Below are 26,818 nucleotides of genomic sequence, written 5' to 3' on the forward strand. Positions count from 1 at the left end.
CTCCCCCCTCCCCTTCTCCCTTCTCCCTTCTCCCTTCTCCCCCCTCTCCCCTCTCCCCTCTCCCCTCTCTCCCCTCTCGCCCTTCTCCCCCCTCTCCCCCCTTCTCCCCCTCCCCCTTTCCGCCCCCCCATCTCCTTTCCTCCCCCCCATCTCCTTCCCCCCCCATCTCCTTCCCCCCATCTCCTTCCCCCCATCTCCTTTCCCCCTCCTCCCCCCTCCCCTTCTCCCTTCTCCCTTCTCCCTTCTCCCCCCTCTCCCCTCTCCCCTCTCTCCCCTCTCGCCCTTCTCCCCCCTCTCCCCCTTCTCCCCCTCCCCCTTCTCCCCCCTCTTCCCCCTTCCCCTTCTTGCCCCCCCTCCCCCTCCTCCCCCTTCTCCTTCTCCCCCCTTCTCCCCCCCTCTCCCCCCTCCCCCTTCTCCCCCTTCTCCCCATCCCTCCCCCTTCTCTCCCTCTGCTCCCCCCCTCTCTCCCTCTACCCCCTTCCTCCCCCTCCCCTCGCTGTCAGAAACACAGACACTGACAGACAGAGAGTGAGAGACACACACAGACAGACAGATAGAGAGATAGAGACACTGACAGAGACACACTGGGAAGCGGGGGGGGGGGGTGGGCGGGGGAGGCGGCATCCCAGCATGCTGTTGGAGGGCTCCCGGTGCTGCAGTCGTTAAGTAGAAAATGTTTTATTTATTGATTTAAAAAAAAAGATTTCTTATTAATTTTTTTTGATTGATTTATTGATGTATTTATCATTTATTATTGATGATAGCTCTTTATTTGTAAAACTGAAGTGTTTAATGTTTGTAAACTTCCCTTTAAACCCCCCCCCCCATTCCCTACGCCTGATTTGCAACCTACGCCTGATTTTCTAAAGTGTAGACAAGGTTTTTTCGAGCGTACACAAATCTTCACTTACTCCATTCTAAGTTAGTTTGGAGTAAGTTTTCACTGACGAAACTTTGAAAATAGGCGTAAGTAGCCGGACACGCCCCCTTTTGGAAAAAAAATTCTGTTCCAAAGTGAAACTGTTCTAACTGACTAGAACTGGAGCAAACTAAATGGCGAGAATTCCGATTTCTAAGATACTCCGTTCTACACCAGTTGCTCCTAAAAATCAGGAGCAAATCATGGCGAAACTTGGGGCCATAATACCAATAAATTTGTAGACATTTGTACGTCAAATATGTACATACTTCACTGTGCTTTCATGATATTTTGATTACTACCAAGAGAAAATCTTTTATCACAGTATGACAGAAGATGCTTGGTTATTCCTAATGTGCAAATAGTAGGTTAGTAATAAAAGAGGTACCGGGAGCAGAGGCAGAAGTGTTCTGTGTTATTTTTATCATTTTTACAATACGCCAAAGTGATGTGATTCTTAGTGTGATTTGCCACTGTGTCACATGCTTGTAAAGAAATCTGAAACAAATTGACAATACTATGCCAAGAAGATGGGGCCCCTTTAACATCTTCCATATCTACGCTTCATCACCAGAGTGCATCAGGCTGATAAAATAGGGTGCATTAAAGCACATAATCATTGTTAAAAATGTGTCTCTCTTGCAGATTGGCCCAGAGAACAATATGGATTATGACAATGTTATACGTGGTGTGGATATGGTTAGCCGATACGGTAAGTTCTGTGAATAAATGGGCACGGAGGGAATTATGTTAGTGTATCTAGGCTGAAAGAAGTGTAAAGGCCTTCTGAAAATCCCGCTTGTGCAAAATATAATTTATTTTATTATTAATTATATGGGATCATGGAACAATGTAAAAAAGGAAATAAGGTTTCCGTATATATAATGAACAAATGCTAACCAATACTGGAAATACACAGCAAATGGATCAACATCAGTAAGAATGTTTTGGTTAGAGACTGAAAATCCTCGGGATGTAATCCCTGCAGGTACTTTGGGATCGTGCCTGACAGTGGCCCACAGCCCTGACCCCGCCGGAGTTGGCAGTGTTAATGGAAGGTTAACTCTTTAGCATGGGATAGGCAGACACAAGCACCACTATGGCCGCAAATCTGCTGCCCACCTGAACCATGTGGCTGGAAATTCCAGTGCCCCCTGGCATTGATGGGCAGCTCAGACCCACCTCTCTGATCCCGGCCATCCTACCTATGTAAGGACGCTGATTAGTAAAAAATAAACTTTGAAAAACAACCTTGCTTTTCTTCAGGGATCCTGGCCTGGACGTTTCCCTGGCCTGGACCTTTCCCTGGCCTGGATCCCAGTGCTGGGGGTCTACAATCTCGCTTTTACACCAGGTCTGCAATAAGTTTTTTTGATGGTCGCTATCTTGCTGCTGGGATAAGTGAGCATTAGTTTCCAGGCATTGCAAGGAGCCAGCTCACAGACACGAGTCTCCTGGAATCCAAAATAAACAATACAAAAACACCTTGGGGATCTTTAACTCGTGTGCTACCCAAGCCAGTTTTACGCTGCCAACGTAGCACAGCAAATAATGTTCTCATTCTTTCAGTTCCACTCCTTATTGCTAGAGTGCTGTACCACAATTTAAAGGACTGTGGGCTGGGCATTCATCAGCCTTCTGCCGCGTTTTTTGGCAGTATTTCGTAGTTTTGGGTGGAAAATGATGCGACGGGAAATTCATTGAAGTCTTCCGCCGGCGGTTTTGAAATACCGCTGGGGAGCGGACCGCCGGCGTGCAAGAATGGAAAAAGTACTTTTTCCCGAGTCTGGTCACAGTGGTGACCCGTAGATAGGGTAAAAACAAACGCCGAGGAAAACCTGTCGGTGCAGCCCTTGGAATGGCTGTAGGTATGAAAACCTGCAAAAAAGCTAAGTTAAAGTTTATTTTAAAATTATTTTGCAGCGATTCACTAGACAAGGGTCCTGTGAATGTTTTGTGATTTTTTTTTAAAATATTTTTTTTGGAAAAATATTTTTTGTGTTTTTCCCCCCTCCCTGCCCAACTGCAGCGGTAATTGGCCTCGGACTAAGGTTCGCGAGGACCGCGGTTTCTGTCGCGAATCCTCGTGCAACGCCGATCTTTCCCGCCGGGTGGATTTTTTCACATTTCTTCATAAATTTTCCACCTCGAATTCATAACGGTGTCTTGCCGTTTTTTTTGGTAGCAAACCGGTGATAGAGGTTTTTCATAAATTTCCGGCCCATTGTCCTTGAAGCCATGCTGTGGAATAATACATTCAAATGCTTAATGTGTGCACCTGAAGTTCTTCTATATGTTATTTTAGGGCAGCTATTAATCCAGTTTATTTTAAATGCTTTCAGTATGCTAGTGGAGAGCAGAAGTTCAGTTGAACACATTCAGGCCGGGATTTTGCTCAAATTAATTTACTTTGATTGGGCTTGTTACGCTCCCCCCCCAGTGCGTTTCCTGGGCCAATTATAGGAAGCGGGTCTGGTAACATCATTCATGACACGTCATCATCCAGTTTCCTTAAAGGGACCATGACCAACTTCCTTTTTAATGTTTGTGCTGTCAGTGTTCTACAGCATTGAGGTGCTGCAAACACTGACAATCATGGCAACAAAGGCGCAGGGCTTCACCCAGGTTCTCCCATTACTCCCTCCATATACTTATGGAGGGAGTCACAGCATGTAGGGAGCTCTCTTCCCTTCCCATAGGTAGAAGAGACCTCCCCAGGAGACCAAAACAGCTTGGTTGCACATTGCACAGGAAGACACAGGCAGGAATGTCGTCACGAGGACCTGGGTGGAGTGGCGCAAACATTTCAATGATCTCATTGGATCACAAAACATTAGTACAAAGCCACACTCGCCCTCATCCTGCTGTGCCTCTCATCACATCCCCATCACTCTGTCTTCCCTACCCTACTCCTGCACATCCTTGCTCACAGCAACTTACCTTGCACCTCCACCCATCCCTCTCTATCTACATTATCACATGCCCATCTCACCAGACACTCCCTACACTCACCCTCATCCTGGTGCAATCATACCAACTAACACACAAGGGTAGGCACTTGGGTGTTTTATCCAATTTTTGAGTAAAATTTCTATTCATATGCTGTTAAACATTGACATCTTTATTTTCAACACTTTCTGCTCTTGGACAGGTTTGTGTGCACCTTTTGGAAGTGGCTTAGTGAGTTGCAGTGAATCGTGAGACATAACGATACCCCCCACCATGGTGATGAGTGTGAAAGGAATGGCTTGGTCATTGCAGGGATGCTTTATGGTGTTGGTGTGCAGTGGTGCCAACTTGGCGCATCATGTACAGTGTCAAGTGAAGTAAATCTGGCCATGGTGAGGCCATCCCTGGCCTCCCGGGCAGCTTTGTGGTTGGGTGCTAATGGCCTCTGTCCTGTGCAATAGCAGGTGATTGTGGAGAATGTTGCTGTTGGTGCTGATGGTGTGCCTGGTGCTGCTGGTGTTGGGGCTCATCGTGGTCCGATTTAGAGGACCAAGGTGAGACAGTATAAATGGCACCCATGTTGATGGAATAAATGGCAGATGAAGTATAGATGACTGAAGCAATCTGTCAATGATGAGAGGGGTAATGAGGTGAGACTGGATGAAAACTTGTGAAAAGACTTGCAACATGCTGACTGTTGTGGAAATGCAGTGAGGAACAGATTCTGTCTGCCAATTCACAAGCACCCATTTTACACTATCGCACAAAGGCAAAATTATTCCCACAATTTTATAAAGTGATCTCTGTCAAGTGGGAGCTTTTACTGTACATTTGAAACTGTCAAGTAATCAGCTGGAGCAATGGCCACTGAACTCCTGCCTCAGGTTGACAGAAGTGGTCACCGAACAGCGCGGTTCCCGTCGCCATGAAGTTAATGGTAAAAAATAAGGTAAAAAAGCCGGTTTAGAATCTGGTAAGTACATTATAATTAGTTTAATTAGGTCACCCACTTCTGCCTGTCGGGTCTGCTCAGCGCTGACAGACCCAACATTGGGAAAGGCGTGTTGCTGCGAATTTCCCACCTGACCTGCCACCGATCCCGCCCGCTGACACTCCGGAAAGTTCGGGCTGAGTGTTTTCATCTGTTTATCCGATAATGTAAACTCAAATCCAGTGAGAGAGAGGCTGTGGAATAAACAAATGAATCAACATTTGATTTCAGAAACAGAACTTGCCTGTTGATCAATTTATAAAATTGTGGGAATAATTTTGCCTTTGTGCGATAGTGTAAAATGGGTGCTTGTGAATTGGCAGCCTGTTTTACATCTCTTTTTTTTTAAATCTCCATTGAAGTAATTGAAATAAAAATTGGGAGAAATGGAGAAAAGGCTGCTGACTCGCTAATGACCCATTTGACACAATTGCACAAAGTCAAAATTACTCCTTGTATTTTGTGATAAATACATTGCATTGTATGAAAACTACTTATATAATTTGTATTAATATTGATACTTAATAGTTAAAGTGGTGTTTATTCTCTTAATTAAGGATTGTCATCCAAGATTTTTCTTCATTTTAGGAAAACGGGCTTCAGTGGAGCCATTCATTTTGATGAATCTTCTTCCAAACTCAACGGACAAATATTATAGTTATAACGGTTCCCTTACTACACCTCCCTGCACAGAAACTGTCCAATGGATTGTGTTTAAAGAGACTGTTCCCATTTCCGAAAACCAGGTAACTTCAATTAGCTTTCAAAGTTGTAGTTTTTAACATCATAACTTAAAGCAGTCCATAGAAAAGTTCGAGAATGCGACAGAAATATAATCAATTATGCATAATGAGCGATGGAGAAGGGGAGGGAGACAAACTTCCAATATGTGTCAACTGCCTTATGATGTCTTTCAATAAGTAGATAAGCAGCCTGCTGTATTATAAAATTGTTCAGTGAACTGAGATTGCACATGCAGATCTAGCCAGCTACAACTGTGGAGCTCTGTCCCCTATTCCCAATCCTCAGTACCACTCAAGCCAATTCTGGAACATAGGGCCCAAGTTTCCACATGATTCGCGCCTGATTTTTAGGAGCAACTGGTGGAGAACGGACTATTTTAGAAATCGCAATTCTCCACATTTTTTTTTCTGCAGTTCTAGTCAGGTAGAACAGTTCTAGTTTAGAAAAGAATTTTTTCTTCAAAAGGGGGCGTGTCCGGCCACTGACGCCTGATTTGAAAGTTTCCACAGTGAAAATGTACTCCAAACTAAAGTAGAATGGCGCCAGTGAAGATTTTTGTAGAACTGAAAAAACCTGTTCGACACATTAAAAAATCAGGTGCAGGTTACAAATTAGGCGCCCAGAACGAGGTGGGGGGGGAAGGGAACTCATTAAATTTGACAATAAATCCTTATTTATACTTCTACAAATATTATACAAATAAATCCAACCTGAATAAACATTTATAAGCCAAGAAAAGATTAAATAAACCATCTTCCTATCTGTGTGAAAGTGCTTCAGCCAGGGAGAATTCTGCAGCTGTTCGTGCCGCTGAGCGAGAGAGGGGGGAGAGAGGGAGGGGAGAGGGGGAGAGAGGGAGGGGAGAGGGAGGGAGGGGAGGGAAGAGAGGGGGGGGGTCGGGGAACAGGAGCGGGTGTCGGGTCGGGGGAGCGGGTGTCGGGTCAGGGGGGGGGAGCGGGTGTCGGGTCGGGGGGGGGAGCGGGTGTCGGGTCGGGGGGGGAGTGGGCCTCGGGTCGGGGCGGGGAGCGGAACTCGGGTCTCGGTCGGGGCGGTGGGAGCGGGTCTCGGGTCTCGGTCGGGGCGGGGGGGAGCGGGTCTCGGGTGTCGGGTCGGGGCGGGGGGGAGCGGGTGTCGGGTCTCGGTCGGGGCGGAGGGGAGCGGGTCTCGGGTGTCGGGTCAGGGCGGGACGGGGGGGGGAGAGCAGGTGTCGGGTCTCGGTCGGGGTGGGGGGGAGCGGGTCTCGGGTGTCGGGGTGGGGGGGGGAGCGAGTGTCGGGTCTGGTCGGGCGGGGAGCAGGGGCTGGCCGTGGGAGGAGCCTCATTCACGCAGCCCCAGTGAGGCCATTCGGCCAGGGCTAGGGGCTGCGTGCTTCGGGCCCCTCCCACACAGTTCGGCGCCTGGAGTTACTGCACTTGCGTGCCGACTGTAGCGCGCATGTGCAGAGGTCCCGGCACTGTTTTCAGCGCAGGGACCTGGCTCCGCCTCCCTCACAGCTCGTGCCGGCTGCGCCGAGTGCCACAGGACCAGTAAGTCGGTGGAGAATACCGAGGATTTTTTTAGGCGCCGTTTTAGGCGTGAAAAATGGGCGCCCAGCTCGGAGGGGCGCCCGTTTTTTTTCTTGTGGAAATTTGGGCCCATTGTGTGGGACAGTGATGCTGTGGCAGAATAATTGACAAGTCAGCAGGCTGAGAGTGTCCAGCAGCAGAATTTTCAATTATTACAATCTGAACATCTTTTGTGATCCTCATGAGGAATTTGAAATATTTTCAATACTTATGTATTGAGGTTATTATTACCAGACTAAATGCATATTGCATGTCATTTGACTCTTCCCATTAGATTCCTGTATTTAAAAGAATCCTTGTCTGTGGTGGCCTTGAATAGAAGTAGGAACAGTGGACATCTCGGGCGAATATTTTCATTTCAGGGATCATGGTGCACGGTGGGGAAAAGTATCAGAAATTCTGCAGCCCAAGCCCATGATCTTCCCCCACTTTACATTTAGTAGGTGAAAAGTTATAGACTGGAGATGTGGACTTATCCGATTATACATTCCCACTCTGCACCAGGAGTACTGAATCGGAACGTCCTGGAAATCAAAAATATATCGTCCTGTAGTCAGAAGCAGATTATTTCTCAATAAATTATCATGAATTATACCACAGTCATTCATAGTTGAATGTTATAACAAGGATCTGGAGGGCATTGGCAAAGGGAAAGTGAGACTTGGGGTGCTACTGCCATTCCTGGCATGGCACAGCAGCACAAACCTATTCACACGGGACGGGACCTTTATATGAAGATAAAAGCCATACACAAATCACAGATTCTGCCACACATACGTGGATGAAAGAGTTTGCCATTCTTTATCAGAGGGTGTCCAGATCATGTTCCTGCCCAATTAGCTTCAGAAAGCAAAATCTTTCTGGCGCTTTAACCATACCTGTCCCTTTAATGGTACTGGTGCCTTTAAGGCCCAGGAAGTACTCAGTCATTCATAGTTGCAACCAACATTACGCCCCCAAGTGCACGCATGTGACCCCTCCTTAATTTAATTAGGCCCGAGAGCAGGGGTGGGCGCTGAGTGATAAGCACAATTGCGGTGAGCACTGTGCTAACTGCTCCCAGACAGTAATGGGAGATGAAGATCAGTCCATACATGTCCACATCATGAACAGCACCTGGAGACAAGAACAAATGCAACAAATAAGCAGTAATAATCCACAGTTAAAATTTGCCAGTGATAACTTGCCAATTTTTTCTGAGAATTTACAGTTATAGCTACACTGTTGTTCGACCTTACCTGTGAATGTTAACCGCATGAATCAAATTAGTTGCCAAAATGCACATTATATTTGTATCCCAAAAAGATTGTGAGGTAGTTGTCTAATTGAGGGGCTCCACTGATTGTAAGGCACTCTAATTTTATCTTGTAGTTTTATAGCATTGTCTGATCTCCTCAAATGGATTAATGCCTCATTTCCAAGTCTCTATAATTCTCTGTATTACCAACTTACCAATACCACTTCCATTGGTATTATAGTAATAGAAACAGTTAACACCATTAACCTGGAAATTTAATCTCACAAATCCTTAATGGGCTTGTTTCAAATTCCTCTCCTGGTACTTTAACGAGGCACTAAACCATATATCTAAAATTAAACTGCTAAAATAAGCTGCACTATCCCTTTAAAGATACTTTAATTAATTAATTTTAACCTGGTGCCATACAGGCCATATTCAGTTCCCAGTCCCTCCTGAGGTGGGGCACTATAATGAGTGGTCCTGAGCTAGAGAAGGGGGAATAGTCAATAGTCCTGATTTTGATCCATGTCCAATTACCCGAGCTGAAAAGTGCAAGTGTGCAGATGTCAGGTGGGGATTGGTTGAAGCTTAACAATGTTTAAGTCATTTTGTTTGTCTACCTTGCTATGAAGAAGCTGTCATTTTGTCAGCTCTGCCGACAAATATGTCCATACACTAAAAGAGTTTGTGAACTGCTTGTCCCTTGCTCCAGCTGGAGGTGTTCTGCGAGGTGCTGACCATGGAACAATCGGGCTACGTCATGTTGATAGATTATCTACAGAACAACTACAGGGAGCAGCAGTCCCAATTTGTTGGGCAGGTCTTTTCCTCCTATACGGGCACAGAAAAAGTTCATGATCCAGGTAGGTTCAAGAGTTTACTGTGCTCATTCTCAATCTCTAAGTGCTAAGTACTGGGCCCAATTTTCCTCAGTAATTTGCGCCGTTTTTTTGGCGCGTGCCACTTTTTTTGGCCTACATTAAAAAATCCAAGTTTCCCCAATCTTTGTGCACTAGCGAAACTCTGTTAGTTACGATTTTTTTAGGTTAGTTTTTTTTGCATCATAGGGGGCGTAACCTGATGTCTGCGCCAGTTTTTCACAATTATGCAAGTTTGGCCAATTTACATTTCCCCTAGGATGGCGTATGTGACCACTCCCGAAAAACCTTCTGGGCACTTAAGGAAAATCAGTGCACTTTAAAAAATGGCGCAGAAAGACGCCATTGTTTTTAGGTGAAGTTTTGGAAGGAGTCAAGAACACATAAATATCCATAATCAAACATAAATTGTTAAAACTTAAAATGCAGGAAATGGAAGTTTAGTGAAATTCTTTAAGTTTTTAACTGACACGCCACCACCGACCGTCGTCTCCAAACCGGATCGAGGGTCGGAGCGTCGGCCGGCAGAATCGCTGCCTTGCCCGGACACAGGGGCTCGAGGCTCGGCTTGAAAAGAAGCCCGGGGGAAGGTGGGGTGGGGTGGGGGGCTGTGGAAGGCAAACGGAAAGCATGAGAAGCCTTACACTATGCATCAAATGAAGCTGGGGAGTGTTCCCGATCATTGCGCCTGCTCAGACCTGGGTATGGTCCATACTAGGGTGTCGACCTTGGGGAGAGAGAGAACAAATTTGTACTGCCTGTTGTTTTGAGCTTCTTGCAAAGGTACAAAGGTACATTTTAATCATGGGGTTAATGACATCCTTGTGCAAGCCTTCTGCATGATGGTGCTGCGGAGGAGACAATTGATTCAACGTCATTGCAAGAGGAACCTCAGAGCCTATAGGGTGATGGGCAAGAGGCCTTACCCACGTCGGGTATATCGAGACAGGTGTTCGTACCTGCACCTGAGTGATGCAGAATGTGTCAGAAGGCTGCGTTTCCTCAAAGAAGTTGTAACTGAGACCTGTGAGTTAGTAAAAGCAGACCTGCAATCGAGAAGCGTCAGGAGGACTGCTTTGTCAGTTGAAGTGAAGGTTACAGCTGCACTTTACATTTATGCATCTGGATCATTCCAGGTCACAACTGGGGCTGTGTGCTCCATTTCTCAACATGCAACACATACCTGTATTCGGCAAGTGACTGCTGCACTATATGCCTGGAGGAATGACTACATAAAGTTCCCCATGACCACCCAGGCAATGCGTGAAAAGGCTGTGGGCTTCTACAGGATTGCTGGCTTCCCAAAGGTATAGGGTTGCATTGATTGTACCCACATCGCCTTGCGAGCACCTTTGGAGGGTTCGTAGATGTACAGGAACAGAAAAGGCTTCCACTCCGTTAATGTGCAGCTCGTGTGTGACGACATGCATTGCATCTTGTCAATTGATGCAAGATACCCTGGAAGTACTCATGATGCATTCATCCGACGCGAGAGCGTTATATCTGCCATGTTTCAGCAGCAGCCAGAAGAGCAGAGCTAGTTACTGGGAGACAAAGGGTACAGCCTCGCCACTTGGCTCATGACACCCCTACATGTAACCCAGATGGAAGCTGACCAGAATACAACATTAGAACATTAAAACATAAGAACATAAGAAATAGGAGCAGGATTAGGCCATACGGCCCCTCGAACCTGCTCCGCCATTTAATACAATCATGGCTGATCTGATCATGGACTCAGTTCCACTTCCTGCCCGCTCCCCATAACCCCTTGATCCCTTATCAGTGAAGAAACTGTCTTTCTCTGTCTTAAATTTATTCAATGTTCCGGCTTCCGCAGCTCTCTGAGGCAGCGAATTACACAGATTTACAAATCTGAGAGAAGAAATTCCTCCTCATCTCAGTTTTAAATGGGTGGCCCTTTAATCTAAGATTATGCCCCCTAGTTCTAGTCATTGCAACGTGCAGCATAATAGAGAGGACCATTGGCATCTTGAAGCAGCGTTTCCGATGCCTGGACCATTCTGGAGGCTTTTTGCAATACTCCCCTGAGATTGTCGGTCAGTTCACTGTTGTGTGCTGCATGCTGCATAACATAGCCATCATGAGGCAGCAGCAGCTGGTTGTAGAGGACACACCTGAGGTGAGAGTGGCTGATGCAGATGATGAGGCGAAAGAGGATGACGAGGATGAGGAAGCCATGCAACCACCTGAACCCAGATCACGACGGCGGAGGAGGGCAGGCCATCGTGCCCCTTTAACGATTGCTCGAGCCTTGCACCAGCAGCTCATCCATGAACGCTTTGTTGCCTGAAGGCTCAGTGGAAACTATTCCACATGGACTATGTTTACTGCTTGGACCTGTTCCATAATGTTGTGTTATGTTAATGGAACAAATAATGGAAATGATTCTTCTTTACTTCAAAAAGTTGTGTTAATAATGGAACAAATAATTCAGTTATAATTTAAAATATATTTGATTCAAAAGTTTAACAAACATTCTTTTGTACTTAATTTTAATAATATTCTTGTACCAAACTTTAAAGTTTTCAGTTAAGATCACTTACAAACTTTTAAACTTGTACATTTACATAACTTACAAAAAACGTTTAATTTGAGAACAGTTACAACAGTAACAACAATAATAATAACAACAACAATAATAACAACAGCAGCAAAGAAAGGCTGCACCCATCTCTCCCCCACCTTATTCTAAGACCGCCGGTTGGGCTTGGTCTTGGTGACTCCACCCCTACTCTCAGGCAGTGGCGCAGCGTTTCTCGGGTTGGAACCAAGCTTATTCTTTCGAGCATCTCGGGTAATGCGCACTTCTTGATGGAGGTGGGGGGGTGGCAGGGGGTACAGGCGGTAATGTGGAAGACCCGGCTTCGGCCTCTTCAGAGGCTGGTCTGGGGATTGGAGTGGGAGTGGTAGTTGATTATGTCAATGAGCGCGGGGTCTTGGCGTGTTCCCTTATTGCAGCAGCCAACTCCGACATTCCCTCCCTCATGTTCACTGACAGTATTTCAATTACCTGCAACATTCCCTCCCTCATGTTCGCTGACAATGTCTCAGCTACCTGTGACATGCCCTCCCTCATGTTGAGCAATGGTGTGTCAACTACCTGCAACATTCCCTCCCTCATGTTGAGCAACAGTGTGTCAACCACCTGCGACATCCCCTCCCTCATGTTCACCGACATTGTTTCTGCTGACTGAGACATTCCCTCCCTCATGTTCCTGCACAGTGTTTCCATTTCTTGTGAGAGCGTTGTTACTTCTCCCGACAGTCCCGATACCTCATCACCCACTCCACTGATGGTGGCCAGGAATGATTGGGTAAGGTCAATGCTCTCCGCACCCATTGCCATCATCTGAACCACATTTGTTAGATCCTGCACCTCAGGAGAGCGCTGTCGAGCTCTCCTTCCCCTCCTCACCCTGGGTGTGGCTTGCTACATTCCAGTGGGACCCGCAGCGTGGGATGGTGGGGCCCTGGTGTGTCTCGTTGCACCCCACTGGAATCCCTAGCCTCGGATGGTGGGAAACCATGGAATGTCCCACCAACATACAAACCACTCAGGGAAGGGGCTGGCACCTCAATGGGCGGCACCTGCACCTCCTCCAGAGTGAGTACAACAGTGTAGGCTTCATCCATCATCTCCCCCTCCCCCTCACCCCCATGCTCTTGGTCTGGAAGGTGGGATTGGAAGATGTTCTCCTCTTCAGGCTCTACTTCTGAATATTCTTCTGCATCAGCTTCAGCCTCATCAGGGTTGGCCTCAAATCTGCAAAATATCACAGAACAGACAAATGGTTAGCAGCAGAAGAGGGGGCAGGGTGGCATGAGTAGGCTCAGACAGCGCAGGCAGCAGGCTCATTTGAAGGATCCTCATCATGGGGATGTCTCCATCAGCTACATTGCGTAGCCTAGTGTGGGCCCAGCTTGTGCAGTGGTGATTGCTTTTCTCCAGGCAGGAGCCATCAAAGCAGGACCCTCTCTTCCAAGGGTGTCAGTGGCTGCAGATTTGCCGCGCCTCTTCCTGTTCAAGTTCTTTCCCTTTTGTTGTATGCCACCTTCCTCTGCAAAGATGAAAATATAACTTTTTAGAGAGGGTGTCTTTCTGCTGGGTTGGACATATACAACTGGTCACATTTATAATTGCAATTCCAGTGAATAAATGAAAATATTACTTACACTAACTACTTGACCAAGGTCCTGCCACTTCTTTTTGCACTGGCCTCCAGATCTCGGGGTGGTCACCATTGCACAGTAATCTTATGCAAGTTGGTTCCAGCATTTCTTCATTTCTTGTGGTGGAACTTTTATGTGACCTCTGCTGGTGTTCAGCTCGTGCTATCTGCCCTCAATCACAGTAACTAGTGCCTCCACTTCATCCTGTAAGAAATTCTTGGTCCTTGTATTGCAGCTCCGATTTTTCCAATGAGAATTAAAGTTCTCACGCACAACTGGCTCTTTAAAAATGACCGAATGCAGACCGAGAGCTGTACTGGGCATGAGCACCCAAAGCAATCACGTCAAAAACGTCCCTTTTTTTTCGCGCTTGGGCAGAAAGGTGGGGTTGGGGGGGGACATCATTTTTTCAGCACAGACATTAGGCTCCACCCCTCAAAGCTACAGGACAGGCTGCGTGGCGGCAATTTCAAAAAATAGAATGGGGAAACTTGCTACTTTTTTGGGGGAGTAGTCGGGGCCAAGAAAAACTGGTGTAACTCTGGCAGTACGCCAAAAAGCAGCATTGGGGAAAATTGACTCCACAGTGATGGTAGAAGCCTTGTATAAGGTTAAGAAAGAAAGACTTGCATTTGTATTGCATCTTTCGTGACCTCAGGATGTCCTAAAGCACTTTACAGCCAATATAATACTTTTGAAATGTAGTCACTGTTGTAATGTAGGGATCAGCTATAAAACTGCAGCATGTTTGAACCAACAGTGTGTTAGTCACCAGGCATTAACTATAATTATGATTGCACTGTAGGTTAGGCTAAAATAAAGCTTACACAGCAGTTAAGTTAACTGCTGTCACCTTTAATGAAAGAAAAGAAAGAACTTGAATTTTTATAGTGCCTTTCATAACATGTAAAAGTGCTGTTGAAGTGTAGTCACTGTTGTAATGTAGGAAACGTGGCAACCAATTTTGCGCACAAACAGCAAAGTGATTATGGTAAGCTAATCTGTTTTTGTGATGGTGGTTCAGGGATAAATATTGGTCAAGACACCAAGGAGAACTCCCCTGCTCCTCTTCTAACTGGAACCACAGAATTTTTTATGTCTACCTGAAAGGACAGACGGAGCCCTCAGTTTAACGTCTCTCATCTGAAAGATTGCATGTCCAACAGTGCAGTTCTCTCAGTACTGCACTGCCATGTCAACATAGATTTTGTGATCAAGGCGCTGAGTGGGGCTTGAACCCATACCCTTCTGACTCAGAGGTGAGAGTGCTACCAACTGAGCCACGGCTGACAGCAATTTTGTTCAATGCATTGCAGGCACTAAATGAGCGTGCAGTGCTTTGGAACACCAGCACACTGGGGCTGATAAGGTCTTGTTCGCCCTGTGCAAGGATCACTGTTCCTGATGCACGGCCCACACCCGTGTTTGAATGAGCTGGCCTTGCCCATATTGTGAGGTCAGCTCATTTGCATAATTTAATCATTTGATTCCAAGAATGGAGTGCATGTGGGAATGTCATGTGTGGCTGGGGCTGGAACAATCCGGTTAACAGCACCATGTTGTACCTCAGTCTTCACCAAGGTTCAAGTATACAGGAGAGTTAGATTGAGGTGTAACACGATGCTGTTAACCTGATTGTAACCTAGTCAAGGATGGCAGAATAGGTCTCTCGCATTAGCTGATCTTGAAGATAATGGTTTCCTTCAACGTGGAGTATGTGTGCTAGTTAGACTTGACCCTCCTTTACAATTTCTTTTAGCTTGATTCAATTTTTTTTAATCTCTCTCTGTCACTCTATAATATATTTGGATTCTAATCTACCTCACTCTGCTATTGTTTTCCCCTCAGTTGCTGTAACCCCTGTTGGCTTTATTCCAGTTCCAATCTGTCTCAATACTATGTCCCAATTCTGTCCTTGTCTGCTCCATTCTGCCTGAACTTTTCTGCCTTTCTCTCTCTAATTCACCTTAGCCCTGATATAGCATGAATTCATCAATAACCTTTTTTTTAATGCTTTTAAATATAATTTGAAAGCATTTTCAAAGGCACTGGGCTCTATTTCTAGCCTTTAAGCGCCCTCTTGTGTTGAGAAATAAAATGAATGTCAGAAAATATGCAAATTAAATGTTGCTCAAACATTACTTTGAGCTGTTGGTATATTTTAATTGTAGTGAATCGAGCATTTCTGAAGCATGTTAGATTTTAATTTAACATGCTTCAGAAAGTTGTCTGACTTGACTCAATGGGAACACTCTCACCTTGCACTGAGTCAGAAGGTTTTGGGTTCAAGTCGCCGCTCCAGAGAGCAGTACTGAGGCAGTGCTGCACTGTCGGAGGTGCCGTCTTTTGAATAAAACGTTAAATCGAGGTGCCACCTGCCCTCTTGGATGGATGTAAAAGGTCCCACGGTACTATTTCGAAGAAGTGCAGGGGAGTCTCCACGGTGTCCTGGCCAATATTTACCCACCAGCCAACATCACTAAAACAGATTATCTGGTCACTTATCTCATTTCTGTTTGTGGGAGCTTGCTGTGATAAATTGGCTGCCGCGTTTCCTACAGTACAACAGTGACTACACTTCAAAAAGTACTTCATTGGCTGTAAAGTGGTTTGGAAGTCCTAAGGTCGTGAAAGGTGCTATAGAAATCCAAGTCTTTTTTTAAAGATATTATACGGAAAGCATCCATTTATTTTTCCACCTCTATATTTTTCCCAATATCTCTCTTCCACTCCTGAAAGTACTGATGATTGCTCAGGTATAGTTTCGCAGGTGCCAGTAGCCCTGTGATACCTCAGTCCAGTGCTCATATGTGAGCTATGGCAGCGAGTGTCGACAAGCTGTTAAGACTTCAAAATGCAACAGAGCCAAGTCTCATCTTGTTCATGCACATGCAGGTGATAGTGGATAGTGGAGCAAATGGAAAAAAGTCCTATAAATATTTGTCTTAACAACAATAACTTATATTTATATAGCACCTTTAACTTGGTAAAACTTCCCAAGGTGCTTCACAGAAGTGTTATCAGACAAAATTTGACACCAAGCTGTATTAAGAAATATTAGGACAGGTGACCAACCAAAGGTTTGGTCAAAGAGGTAGGTTGGTACGACTTTAAGGAGGAGGGAGAGGCAGTGGGATTTAGGGAGGAAATTCCAGAGTTTAGGGTCTCGACAGCTGAAGGCACGGCCGCCAATTACGGAGCGAAGAAAATTGGGGTTGCGCAAGAGGCCAGAATTGGAGGAGCGCAGAGATCTCCGAGAGTTGTAGGGCTGGAGGAGATTACAGAGACAGGGAGGGGAGAGGATACGGAGAGATTTAAAAACAAGGATGTCAATTTTAAAATTAAGGCTTGGCCAGATCGGAAGCCAATAAAGCTCAGCAAGCACAGGTAAGATGACTGAATAGGGTTATGTGTGAGTTAGGATACAGGCAGCAGAGTTTTGGATGAGCTCAAGTTTATGGATGGAGGTAGGTGGAAGGCTGTCCAGGAGAGCATTGGAATAGTGCAGTCCGGAGGTAACAAAGGTATGGATGAGGATTTCAGCAGCAGATGGGCAATGTTAGATGTGGAAGTAGGCAGTCTTGGTGATGGAGAAGACATGGGATCGCAAGCTGAGCTCAAAGTCGATAGGATGCTGTCACGTTCAGCCTCAGACAATGGCCGGAAGGGCAATGAAATCGGTGGCTAGGGAATGGAGTTGATGGTGGTGACTGAAGACACTGGCTTCGGTCTTCCCAATATTTAATTGGAGGAAATTTCTGATCATCCAATACAAGATGTCGGATAAGCAGCATGACAAATCAAATGAAGTGGAGGGGTCGAGAGAGATGGTAATGAGGTAGAGCTGGGTGTCGGCAGCATACATATGGAACCTGCCGTATTTTTGGATGATGTCACTGAGGGGCAGGGAGTGGATGAGAAATAGGAGGGAGCCAAGGAGAAGCCATTGCAGGAGATTCTCTGGCTACGACAGGATAGATAGGGATGGAAACTGTCATGTATTCAACTGTCATTGTAACCCATGTATAAGCTGACCTAAGTTGTACACCTTGAGAACACTGACCACAGGGGGCGAACTTGTGGGAGACACTCCTAACCTGGACTTTCAGGTATAAAAGGGGAAGCTCCACCCACCGTCTCTCTCTTGAGGTCTTGGTAATAAAGGTAACTGGTCACAGCGTGATCTTCTCTCAAGTATGGGCCTCGTGTGCATTTATACTGTATTGTAAGGACATATTATTGGCAGAAACTGGGATTTAAACCACGTGAGCATGGCCACTAGCAGCACAGAAGAGAGGTACTGTCTTGGTGATGATTGGGACGACTTTATCGAGAGACTACAGCAAAGTTTTGTCACTAAGGAATGGTTGGGACAGGATTCGGCCGACAAACGCAGGGCGCATCTCCTGACGGTTTTTGGATCCAGAACGTACTCCCTGATGAAGGACCTTCTAGCGCCAGAGAAGCCGGCAGACAAGACGTTAGAAGAGCTCAGTAAGTTGATCGGGGAACACCTTAAACCAGCGAGCAGCATGCACATGGCGAGACACTGGTTTTACATGCACCGGCGGCGAGAAGGGCAAAGCGTTCCAGACTTTGTGGCAGATCTCCGGCGACTGGCGAGTCTATGTAAGTTCATGCAGAGCGGAGCTGCTGTGAGACTTTTTTATTGAGGGCATCGGGCAAGCTGGGATTTTCAGGAAACTGAGACCAAAGACTTGACCTTGGAAGCGGTGGCTCTGATAGCCCAGACAATTATCTCAGGGGAGGAAGAGACCAGAATGATTTATGGCAAAAATCTTGGCTCAAATGCAGCAAACGTCCAAGGAGCCAACATTGTTAACGCGGCACACAGTTCTCTAGGCAGACAAGGGCAATCGGACATGCCCCAGCATGCAGTCGAACACAAAGGGGGAATTCAACAGAGACAATGGCTAGCTGAACGGCGATTCATGCCATCGCTGTGGACAATGTGACCAATAATGGGGCCATCAACACCTGTTAATGGTGCGTTTAAGGACAGTTACAGAGACGATCGACTGGTAATGGACCTTTTGTTTCCAACAATGTGGCCTCTATCTCATGCTGGAGGTGTGGAGGCAAACACCCAGCCAGAGCTTGCAGGTATCAGCAATATACCTGCAGAAACTGCAATGTCAGCGGTCACTTGGCGCGTATGTGCAGGAAGTCTGCAGCCAGGTTGATGTAGGAGGAGGACGGGCCCAATGTAAGCCCTACGAGGCCAAATGAATACTGGGGGAAACCGCTGGAAGCTGAAGTTCAGCGAGTTCATGTGGAGCACATATACAGTTCATATACCAGGACACCACCGATAATGATGAAAGTGCTCCTCTATTGCATCCCAGTATTAATGGAGCTGGACATGGGGGCCAGCCAGTGCCTGATCAAACAGTTCGAAAGGTTGTGGGTGTCCAAGGCCAGGAGGCCAAAATTATTGACGATTGACGCACTGCTACGGACATATACAAAGGAGATCATTCCGGTGCTAGGCAGCGCCACCCACAAAGATTCGGAGAGCAGGTTGCCACTCTGGATTGTCCCGGGAGACGGTCCCGCACTATTGAGGAAGAGTTGGCTTGCTGTCATGAACTGGAAATGGGGCGATGTCAATGCAATTTCTTCTGTGGAGCGAGTATCATGCTCACAGGTGCTGGATAAATTTGGCTCAATATTTCAACCCGGCATCTGCACTTTCATGGGGACCAAGGTAGTGATTCATATAAACCCGGATGCCAGGCCAGTACACCACAAGGCCAGAGCGGTGCCATACGTGATGCGGGAAAAGATAGAATGCGAATTGGACCGTCTGCTGAGGGAAGGCATCATCTCGCCAGTCGAATTCAGTGACTGGGCGAGCCCGATCGTGCTGGTGCTCAAGGCGGATGGGTCGGTCAGGATATGTGGCGAATACAAGGCCACCATCAATGGGTGTCACTCCAAGACCAGTACTCGCTACCGAGAGCGGAGGACGCTATCCGGTGGCAAACTTTTTTCAAAATTGGACCTGACCTCAGCTTACATGACCCAGGAGCTGGCGAGTGAGTTGAAGAAGCTGACCACCATCACGATACACAAGGGGTTGTTTGAGTATAACAGATGTCTGTTCGGGATTCATTCGGCCGCCGCGATCTTTCAGCGAAATATGGAAAGCCTCCTCAAGTCGATTCCAAGGACAGTGGTTTTTCAAGACGACATCCTCATCATGGGTCGCGATACTGAAGAACGCCTCCACAACCTGGAAGAGGTGCTACGCAGACTAGACCGGGTAGGGCTGCGACTGAAAAAGGCGAAGTGCGTCTTCTTAGCTCCAAAGGTAGAATTCCTGAGGAGGAGGGTAGCAGCAGACGGGATCAGACCTACTGTGTCCAAAACAGAAGCGATCCAGAGAGCACCCAGACCCCGTAACACGACGGAGCTGCGTTCGTTCCTGGGGCTCCTGAACTATTTTGGCAACTTTCTTCCCAAATTGAGCACGCTGTAAGAGCTGCTACACGTGCTCTTACGCAAAGGTCGCGATTGGGTCTGGGAGGACAGCCAGGAAAGGGCTTTTGATAGAGCACGCAATTTGTTATGCTCCAACAAACTGTTAACGTTATATGACCCGTGTAAGAAACTAGTTTTAACGTGTGATGCGTCATCCTATGGGGTCGGGTGTGTGTTGCAGCATGTGAATGCCAATGGTCAGTTACAGCCGGTAGCTTATGCCTCCAGAAGTCTGTCCCGTGCAGAAAAGGAAGCACTAGCATGTGTATATGCAGTAAAAAAAATGCACCAGTACCTGTTTGGCAGGAAATTTAAGCTGAAGACAAATCACAAACCTCTAACGTCCCTTTTGGCCGACAACAAGGCCATAAATGCAAACGCATCGGACCGCATACAGAGGTGGGCACTTACATTAGCCGCCTATAACTACACAATTCGGCACAGACCGGGCACTGAAAACTGCGCCGATGCACTCAGCAGACTCCCATTAGCCACCACTGAGGGAGCAACTGAGCATGATGCTGAGATGGTTATGGCTGTTGAAGCTTTCAAAAGTGAAGGCTCACCTGTGTCAGCGGGTCAGATTAAAGTCTGAACAAATAAAGACCCGCTACTGTCTTTAGTTAAGAAATGTGTCCTGAATGGGGACTGGGCAGCCACGTACAGGGTATGCCCTGAGGAGTTTAAACCATTTCATAGGCGCAAAGCTGAACTCTCGATTGAGGCCAATTGCCTACTGTGGGGAAACCGAGTAGTCATGCCCCAGAAAGGCAGAGAGGAGTTTATCAGAGAACTTCACAATGAGCACCCGGGCATTGTCATGATGAAGGCAATTGCCAGGTCACACGTTTGGTGGCCAGGGATAGATGCAGACCTGGAACTTTGTGTTCGAAGGTGCAACACGTGTGCTCAGCTGGGAAACGCACCAAGGGAAGCCCCCCTTAGCCCCAGGTCCTGGCCCGCCAAGCCATGGTCACGCATCCATGTGGACTGCCCAGGTCCTTTCATGGGAAAAATGTTTTTGGCTGTAGTAGACGCCTACTCCAAATGGATTGAGTGTGCCATTTTAAATTCAAGCACATCCTCTGCCACGGTAGAAAGTCTACGGGCAATGTTCGCCGCCCATGGTATACCGGACGTCTTGGTCAGCGACAATGGCCCATGCTTCACAAGCACTGAATTCCAGGACTTCATGGTAGGCAATGGAATCAACCATGTCAGGACGGCACCGTTCAAGCCAGCCTCAAACGGCCAGGCAGAACGAGCAGTGCAGATAATCAAACGGGATGCTCAGAATCCAAGGGGGTTCCCTACAAAGCCACTTATCACGCCTCCTGTTGGCCAAATGATCTCGACCACACTTACTCACAGGGGTTCCATCCGCAGAGCTGCTAATGAAAAGGACACTCAAAACCAGGTTATCCCTTATACACCCTACCATGAAAAAAATTGTTGAGAGCAGGCGTCAGTCACAATGTGACTACCGTGACAGGAATGCGAGGGCGTGATGGATTGATGTCAATGATCCTGTTTTTGTCCTTAATTACGCTGCAGGGCCCAAATGGCTTGCAGGCACTATGTTTGCAAAAGAGGGGAATAGGGTTTTGGTAGTTAAACTTACCAATGGACAAATCTGCCGCAAACACGTGGAGCAAACTAAAAGGAGGTTCAGCAACTCCATAGAAGAAGCAGAGGAAGAACACGATGTAGAGTTTACCCCACCACAGATGACCGAACACCGGAACCAAGTGGAGGAGAGCCCTGTCACTGTGGGCAGTTCGGACAGGACTGAGGCATCGCAGACACTCAGGCCATTGCCCAACAACTGGAGCCCCAACTCAGGCGCACTACAAGGGAGCGTAAACTACCAGAGAGACTTAACCTGTGATCCCAATAAGACTTTGCGGGGGGAGGTGATTTCATGTATTCAACTGTCATTGCAACCCATGTATAAGCTGACCTAAGTTGTACACCTTGAGAACACTGACCACAGGGGGCTAACTTGTGGGAGACACTCCTAACCTGGACTTTCAGGTATAAAAGGGGAAACTCCACCCACCGTCTCTCTCTTGAGGTCTTGGTAATAAAGGTAACTGGTCACAGAGTGATCTTCTCTCAAGTATGGGCCTCGTGTGCATTTATACTGTATAGTAAGGACATATTAGAAACTGGCGTGGGCAGTCTCACCCAGCTGCCTGAGCGCTAAGCACTGCCTGAGTGGAGCAGAGACAGGAAAGTCTGACAGGGAGGATCGCACGCTGGTAACAGAGCCTCCCTGCATTTCCTTCCATTTAAATGAACGAAACGTAAATGCAGCCATTTTGTAAGTGGCCCAAGTTAATCTGTGGCTAGATTTTCCCCTCTGCGCTCCATCCATGCGATGCTTAATGGCCCAGGTCGTGATAATGAAAATCGATCCCATGATGATTCAATCCAAGCTTCTTTTCTGAGATGAGGGAGTGGATGGAATTGAGGCAAGTGAAGGGAGCTGTACTGTGCTCTTGTCGACACCATACCTGGCTTGATGCTGACACTGAGTGGAGGCAATTGCCATGCTCGCCTTGATGACCAGACACCAACCCTGAGCTACAATTAGTTCAATGTACCTGACATAACTCTGTACCATATTTTCTCAGTTTGCAGCTCAGAACCTGAAAATCTCCAAGCCGACCCAAAGAATGACACCTCTTTGCTTGTTCTCTGGGAAAGACCAAGAGTGGTTTATAGTGCTGTCCTCGAGAGATATGCAGTGTTCCATCAGCAGTTGGATGGAGAAGACCAGACCAGACACCAGTTCCTGACAGATGAGGATCAGGACATGGTAACATATAACTCAAAATGTCAAATGTCACCCATAAAATAAGTTTATGGTCTCAGACCAACGGTCAATAAAAAAAGCGATTTATTGTGAAATCGAGCTGTAATATAATTATCGAGCTCTCTCATTCTAACTCGATGTTTGCATCTCTTGTTTTAGGGAGCCATTCTCAGCAATTTACTGCCAAACACCAGTTACGTTGTCCAAGTGGTTGCTGTATGTTCAGACGGTCTGTATGGGAAGTACAGTGACCAACTGATCGTGGACATGCCTATGGAATTTGAAGACCCAGGTAAACGTGAATGATGGTCTTCAGTGTGGCCTCTCATGCCATTGCTTGGGTTTCCTGTGGTGCTGCACTCTGTAGAAATAGAATTAAAATGAGTCTGTGAGGCTCTGAAATCAGTGCAATCCTGATTAAGGAGAGTTGATCTTCTGTCTTTCAGAATTCTGAAATCAGTGTTTATTTCCATTTTCTTTCTGTAATTTAAACGATTGGGTTGATACTAATGCACAGATATGCCAGTCTCTGGATTGTGCTGAGTTTCACAAAGAACTTTAGAATTGAAATGTTAGTTGAATGTTGTATTTTACAAGTGGTGGTGGGATTCCCTTGCTCGTTGTAGCTGGTGTGACTGTACTTATGGCATTTTTCTTTTGAAAGCTGTGAACGAGCTAGCCGATGTCTGCTAATTGCACGCATGCTCTCTCAATCTGGTATAGTAGTGTGCGGGTTACCTTTCGGACAAAACTGCTCAGGCTGCTTTTGCTTTCTGTTTGTTGCCTGTCAGGGATTTAAAGACAAAGTCAATGCTTTCTCCACAAATTCTTTCAGAAGACCCTGCATTCAAAATGGGTACAGCAAATGCATTTATGAATAAGATTTTCTGTTTATAGTAGAGCACATGTTGAGGAGAGACATTTACAGGAAGCTGTGATCAGATATTTTCATTGTAAATGTACAACAACAACTTGCATTTATATAGCACCTTTAACATAGTGAAACGTCCCAAGGCACATCACAGGAGTGTTAAGGAGATATAAATATTTGACACCGAGCTGCATAAGTAGAAATTAGTACAGGTGACCAAAGCTTCGTCAAAAAGGTATGTTTTAAGGAATGTCTTGAAGGACGATAGAGAGGTGGAGAGGTTTAGCCAGGGAATTCCAGAGCTTGGGGCCTAGGCAACAGAAGTCACGGCCACCAATGGTTGAGCGATTATAATCAGGGATGCTCAAGAGGGCAGAATCAGAGGAGCGCAGACATCTCGGGCGGGTGGGGGGGGTGGGGGGGTTGCTGGGCTGGAGGAGATTACTGAGATAGAGATGGGCGAGGCCATGGAGGGATTTGAAAATAAGGTTGAGAATTTTGAATCGAGGCATTGCTCAATCAGATCATTCTAAGATTTGGGAATGTCAAGAGGGAATGAGGAGAGCCAACCCCAGCCACTAATTACAGCAGCCAGAAGTGCAATGCCAAAGAGGTTGTAATAAATACAGCAATCTTGTTTATATCCTACCTCTACATTGTTGCAAATCAGAACTGTTAATCAGACTTATTTATAGAGATAGGAGTGAAAGCACTCATTCTTCTTCAGTCTTAACCTGAATATTTCTAGATTAACTGAAGACAATGATGCTTTTCTTCTTCTCAAATGTAATCTGTGTCAAAATGACTAGCTAGGTTGCCTGCACCCATTGGAACAATGCTAAATTAATTATTGGCCGCCATCATATCTGTCTTCACGGTAGAAGACACTAAAGGCAGCCCAATAATAGTAGAAAATCGGGGGGGCAAAAGGGAGAGAGGAAATTAAAACTATCACTAGAGAAAAAGTACTAGGCAAACTAATGGGACTAAAGGCTGACATGTCCCCAGAACCTGGTGGCCTGTATCTAGGGTCTTAAAAGAAGTGGCTGCAGAGATAAAAGATGCATTGGTTGTAATCTTCCAAAATTCCCTAGATTCTAGAAAGGTCCCAGCGGATTGGAAAACCGCAAATGTAACGCCTCTATTCAAGAAAGGAAAGAGACAGAAAGCAAGAAACTATAGGCCAGTTAGCCTAACATCTGTCATTGGGAAAATGCTGGAATCCATTATTGAGGAAGTAATAGCAGGACATTTAGAAAATCATAATACAGTCAAGCAGAGTCAACATGGCTTTATGAAAGGGAAATCGTGTTTGACAAATTTATTAGAGTTTTTTGAGAATATAACGAGCAGGGTGGATAAAGGGGAACCAGTAGATTGTACTTAGATTTCCAGAAGGCATTCGATAAGGTGCCACATAAAAGGTTACTACACAAGATAAGAGCTCATGGTGTTGGGGATAATATATTAGCATGGATAGAGAATAGGCTAACTAACAGAAAACAGAGAGTCGGAATAAATGGGTAATTTTCAGTTTGGCAAACTGTAACTAGTGGGGTGCCACAGGGATCAGTGCTGGGGCCTCAACTATTTACAATCTATATTAATGACTTGGATGAAGGGACCGAGTGTATTGTAGCCACATTTGCTGACGATACAAAGATAAGTGGGAAAGCGAGTTGTGAGGACACGAAGAGTCTGCAAAGGAATATAGATAGTTTGAGTGAGTGGGCAAAAATTTGGCAGATGGAGTATAATGTGAGGTTATCCACTTTGGTAGGAAGAATAGAAAAGCAAAATATTATTTAAATGGAGGGAGACTACAGAATGCTGCGGTACAAAAGGATCTGGGTGTCCTCATACATGAAACACAAAAAGTTAGCATGCAGGTATAGCAAGTAATTAGGAACACAAATGGAATGTTGGCCTTTATTGCAAGGGGGATGGAGTATAAAAGTAGGGACGTCTTGTTACAACTGTACAAGGCATTGGTGAGACCGCACCTAGAGTACTGTGTACAGTTTTGGTCTTCTTATTTAAGGAGGGGTATACTTGCATTGGAAGCAGTTCAGAAAAGGTTCACTAGGTTGATTCCTGGAATGAAGGGGTTGTCTTATAGGAAAGGTTGAGCCGGTTGGGCCTGCACTTATTGGAGTTTAGAAGAATGAGAGGTGATCGTATTGAAATGTATAGGATTCTGAGGGGGCTTGACAGGGTAAGTGCTGAAAGGATGTCTCCCCTTGTGGGGGAACCTAGAACTAGGGGGCATAGTTTCAGAATAACGGGTCACCTATTTAAGATAGAGATGAGGGGGAATTTCTTCTCTCAGCGGGTCGTGAATCTTTGGAATTCTCTACCGCCGAGAGCTCTGGAAGCTGGGTCATTGAATATATTCAAGGCTGAGATAGACACATTCTTGAACTATAGGAGAGTCAAGGGTTATGGGGAACAGGCAAGAAAGTGGAGTTGAGGCCAAGATCAGATCAGTCATGATCTTATTGAATGGCGGAGCAGGTTTGAGGGGCCATATGGCTACTCCTGCACCTATTTCTTATGTTCTTATCAGTTGAGAACCTCTAAACGATGGGTCACGTAAACACAATGCTGTGTCACTTCATCTAACTTCTACAAGGAAGGGCAGGAAATAATTAAGAGAGACTGTGCTGTTCCTAGTTCTGGTAAGAATCCCTTTGAGCCAGTTTTACTTTTTACAAGTGATAGGTGGGAAGTATCGAGAATTAACTGATTCAATCCCAAAGAACATTCTAAAATTGGAGATTTGCAAAGTCTGGAGCAGGACAAGGCTTGAATGGAGGCTTTCGGTAATTAAAAAAACAATTTTGGTTGATTCCTCTCTGAATCCTCATTAATTAATTGTGAAATGTAATTATGGTTTAACTAATACATTATATGCACTCACCAGAATCTAGTTCTTTAAATCCTGGTCCATCCTTCCATTCATTATCGGAGCCCAGAAAGATGAGAGACAAGTTTTCATTTCGTGTTGATTGATCTCATTTGATTCACTTTAAGCAGTTAATTACAGTCGCAATCGATAAAACACAGCAAAGAAAACTTACAGTTCAATTGTCTGTGTTATTGTTTAATCATTCTTTTCATTATTCGTCCTTTCTTTTGATCAATA

General features: G+C 46.0%; 1 protein-coding gene across 1 annotated transcript in view; it reads left to right on the forward strand.

Moving 5' to 3' along the window:
- Positions 1–26,818, forward strand: part of ptprz1a (protein tyrosine phosphatase receptor type Z1a) — a 298,658-nt gene that overhangs the window by 166,595 nt on the left and 105,245 nt on the right. Inside the window, exons 6-10 of the mRNA XM_070901676.1 lie at positions 1,565–1,631; positions 5,448–5,605; positions 9,121–9,271; positions 22,621–22,805; positions 22,962–23,094. Coding sequence (XP_070757777.1) covers positions 1,565–1,631; positions 5,448–5,605; positions 9,121–9,271; positions 22,621–22,805; positions 22,962–23,094 — 694 coding nt within the window. The remainder of the gene's footprint in view (positions 1–1,564; positions 1,632–5,447; positions 5,606–9,120; positions 9,272–22,620; positions 22,806–22,961; positions 23,095–26,818) is intronic.

The sequence above is a fragment of the Pristiophorus japonicus genome, chromosome 15, assembly GCF_044704955.1.
Source record: "Pristiophorus japonicus isolate sPriJap1 chromosome 15, sPriJap1.hap1, whole genome shotgun sequence".
Lineage (NCBI taxonomy): Eukaryota > Metazoa > Chordata > Chondrichthyes > Pristiophoridae > Pristiophorus > Pristiophorus japonicus.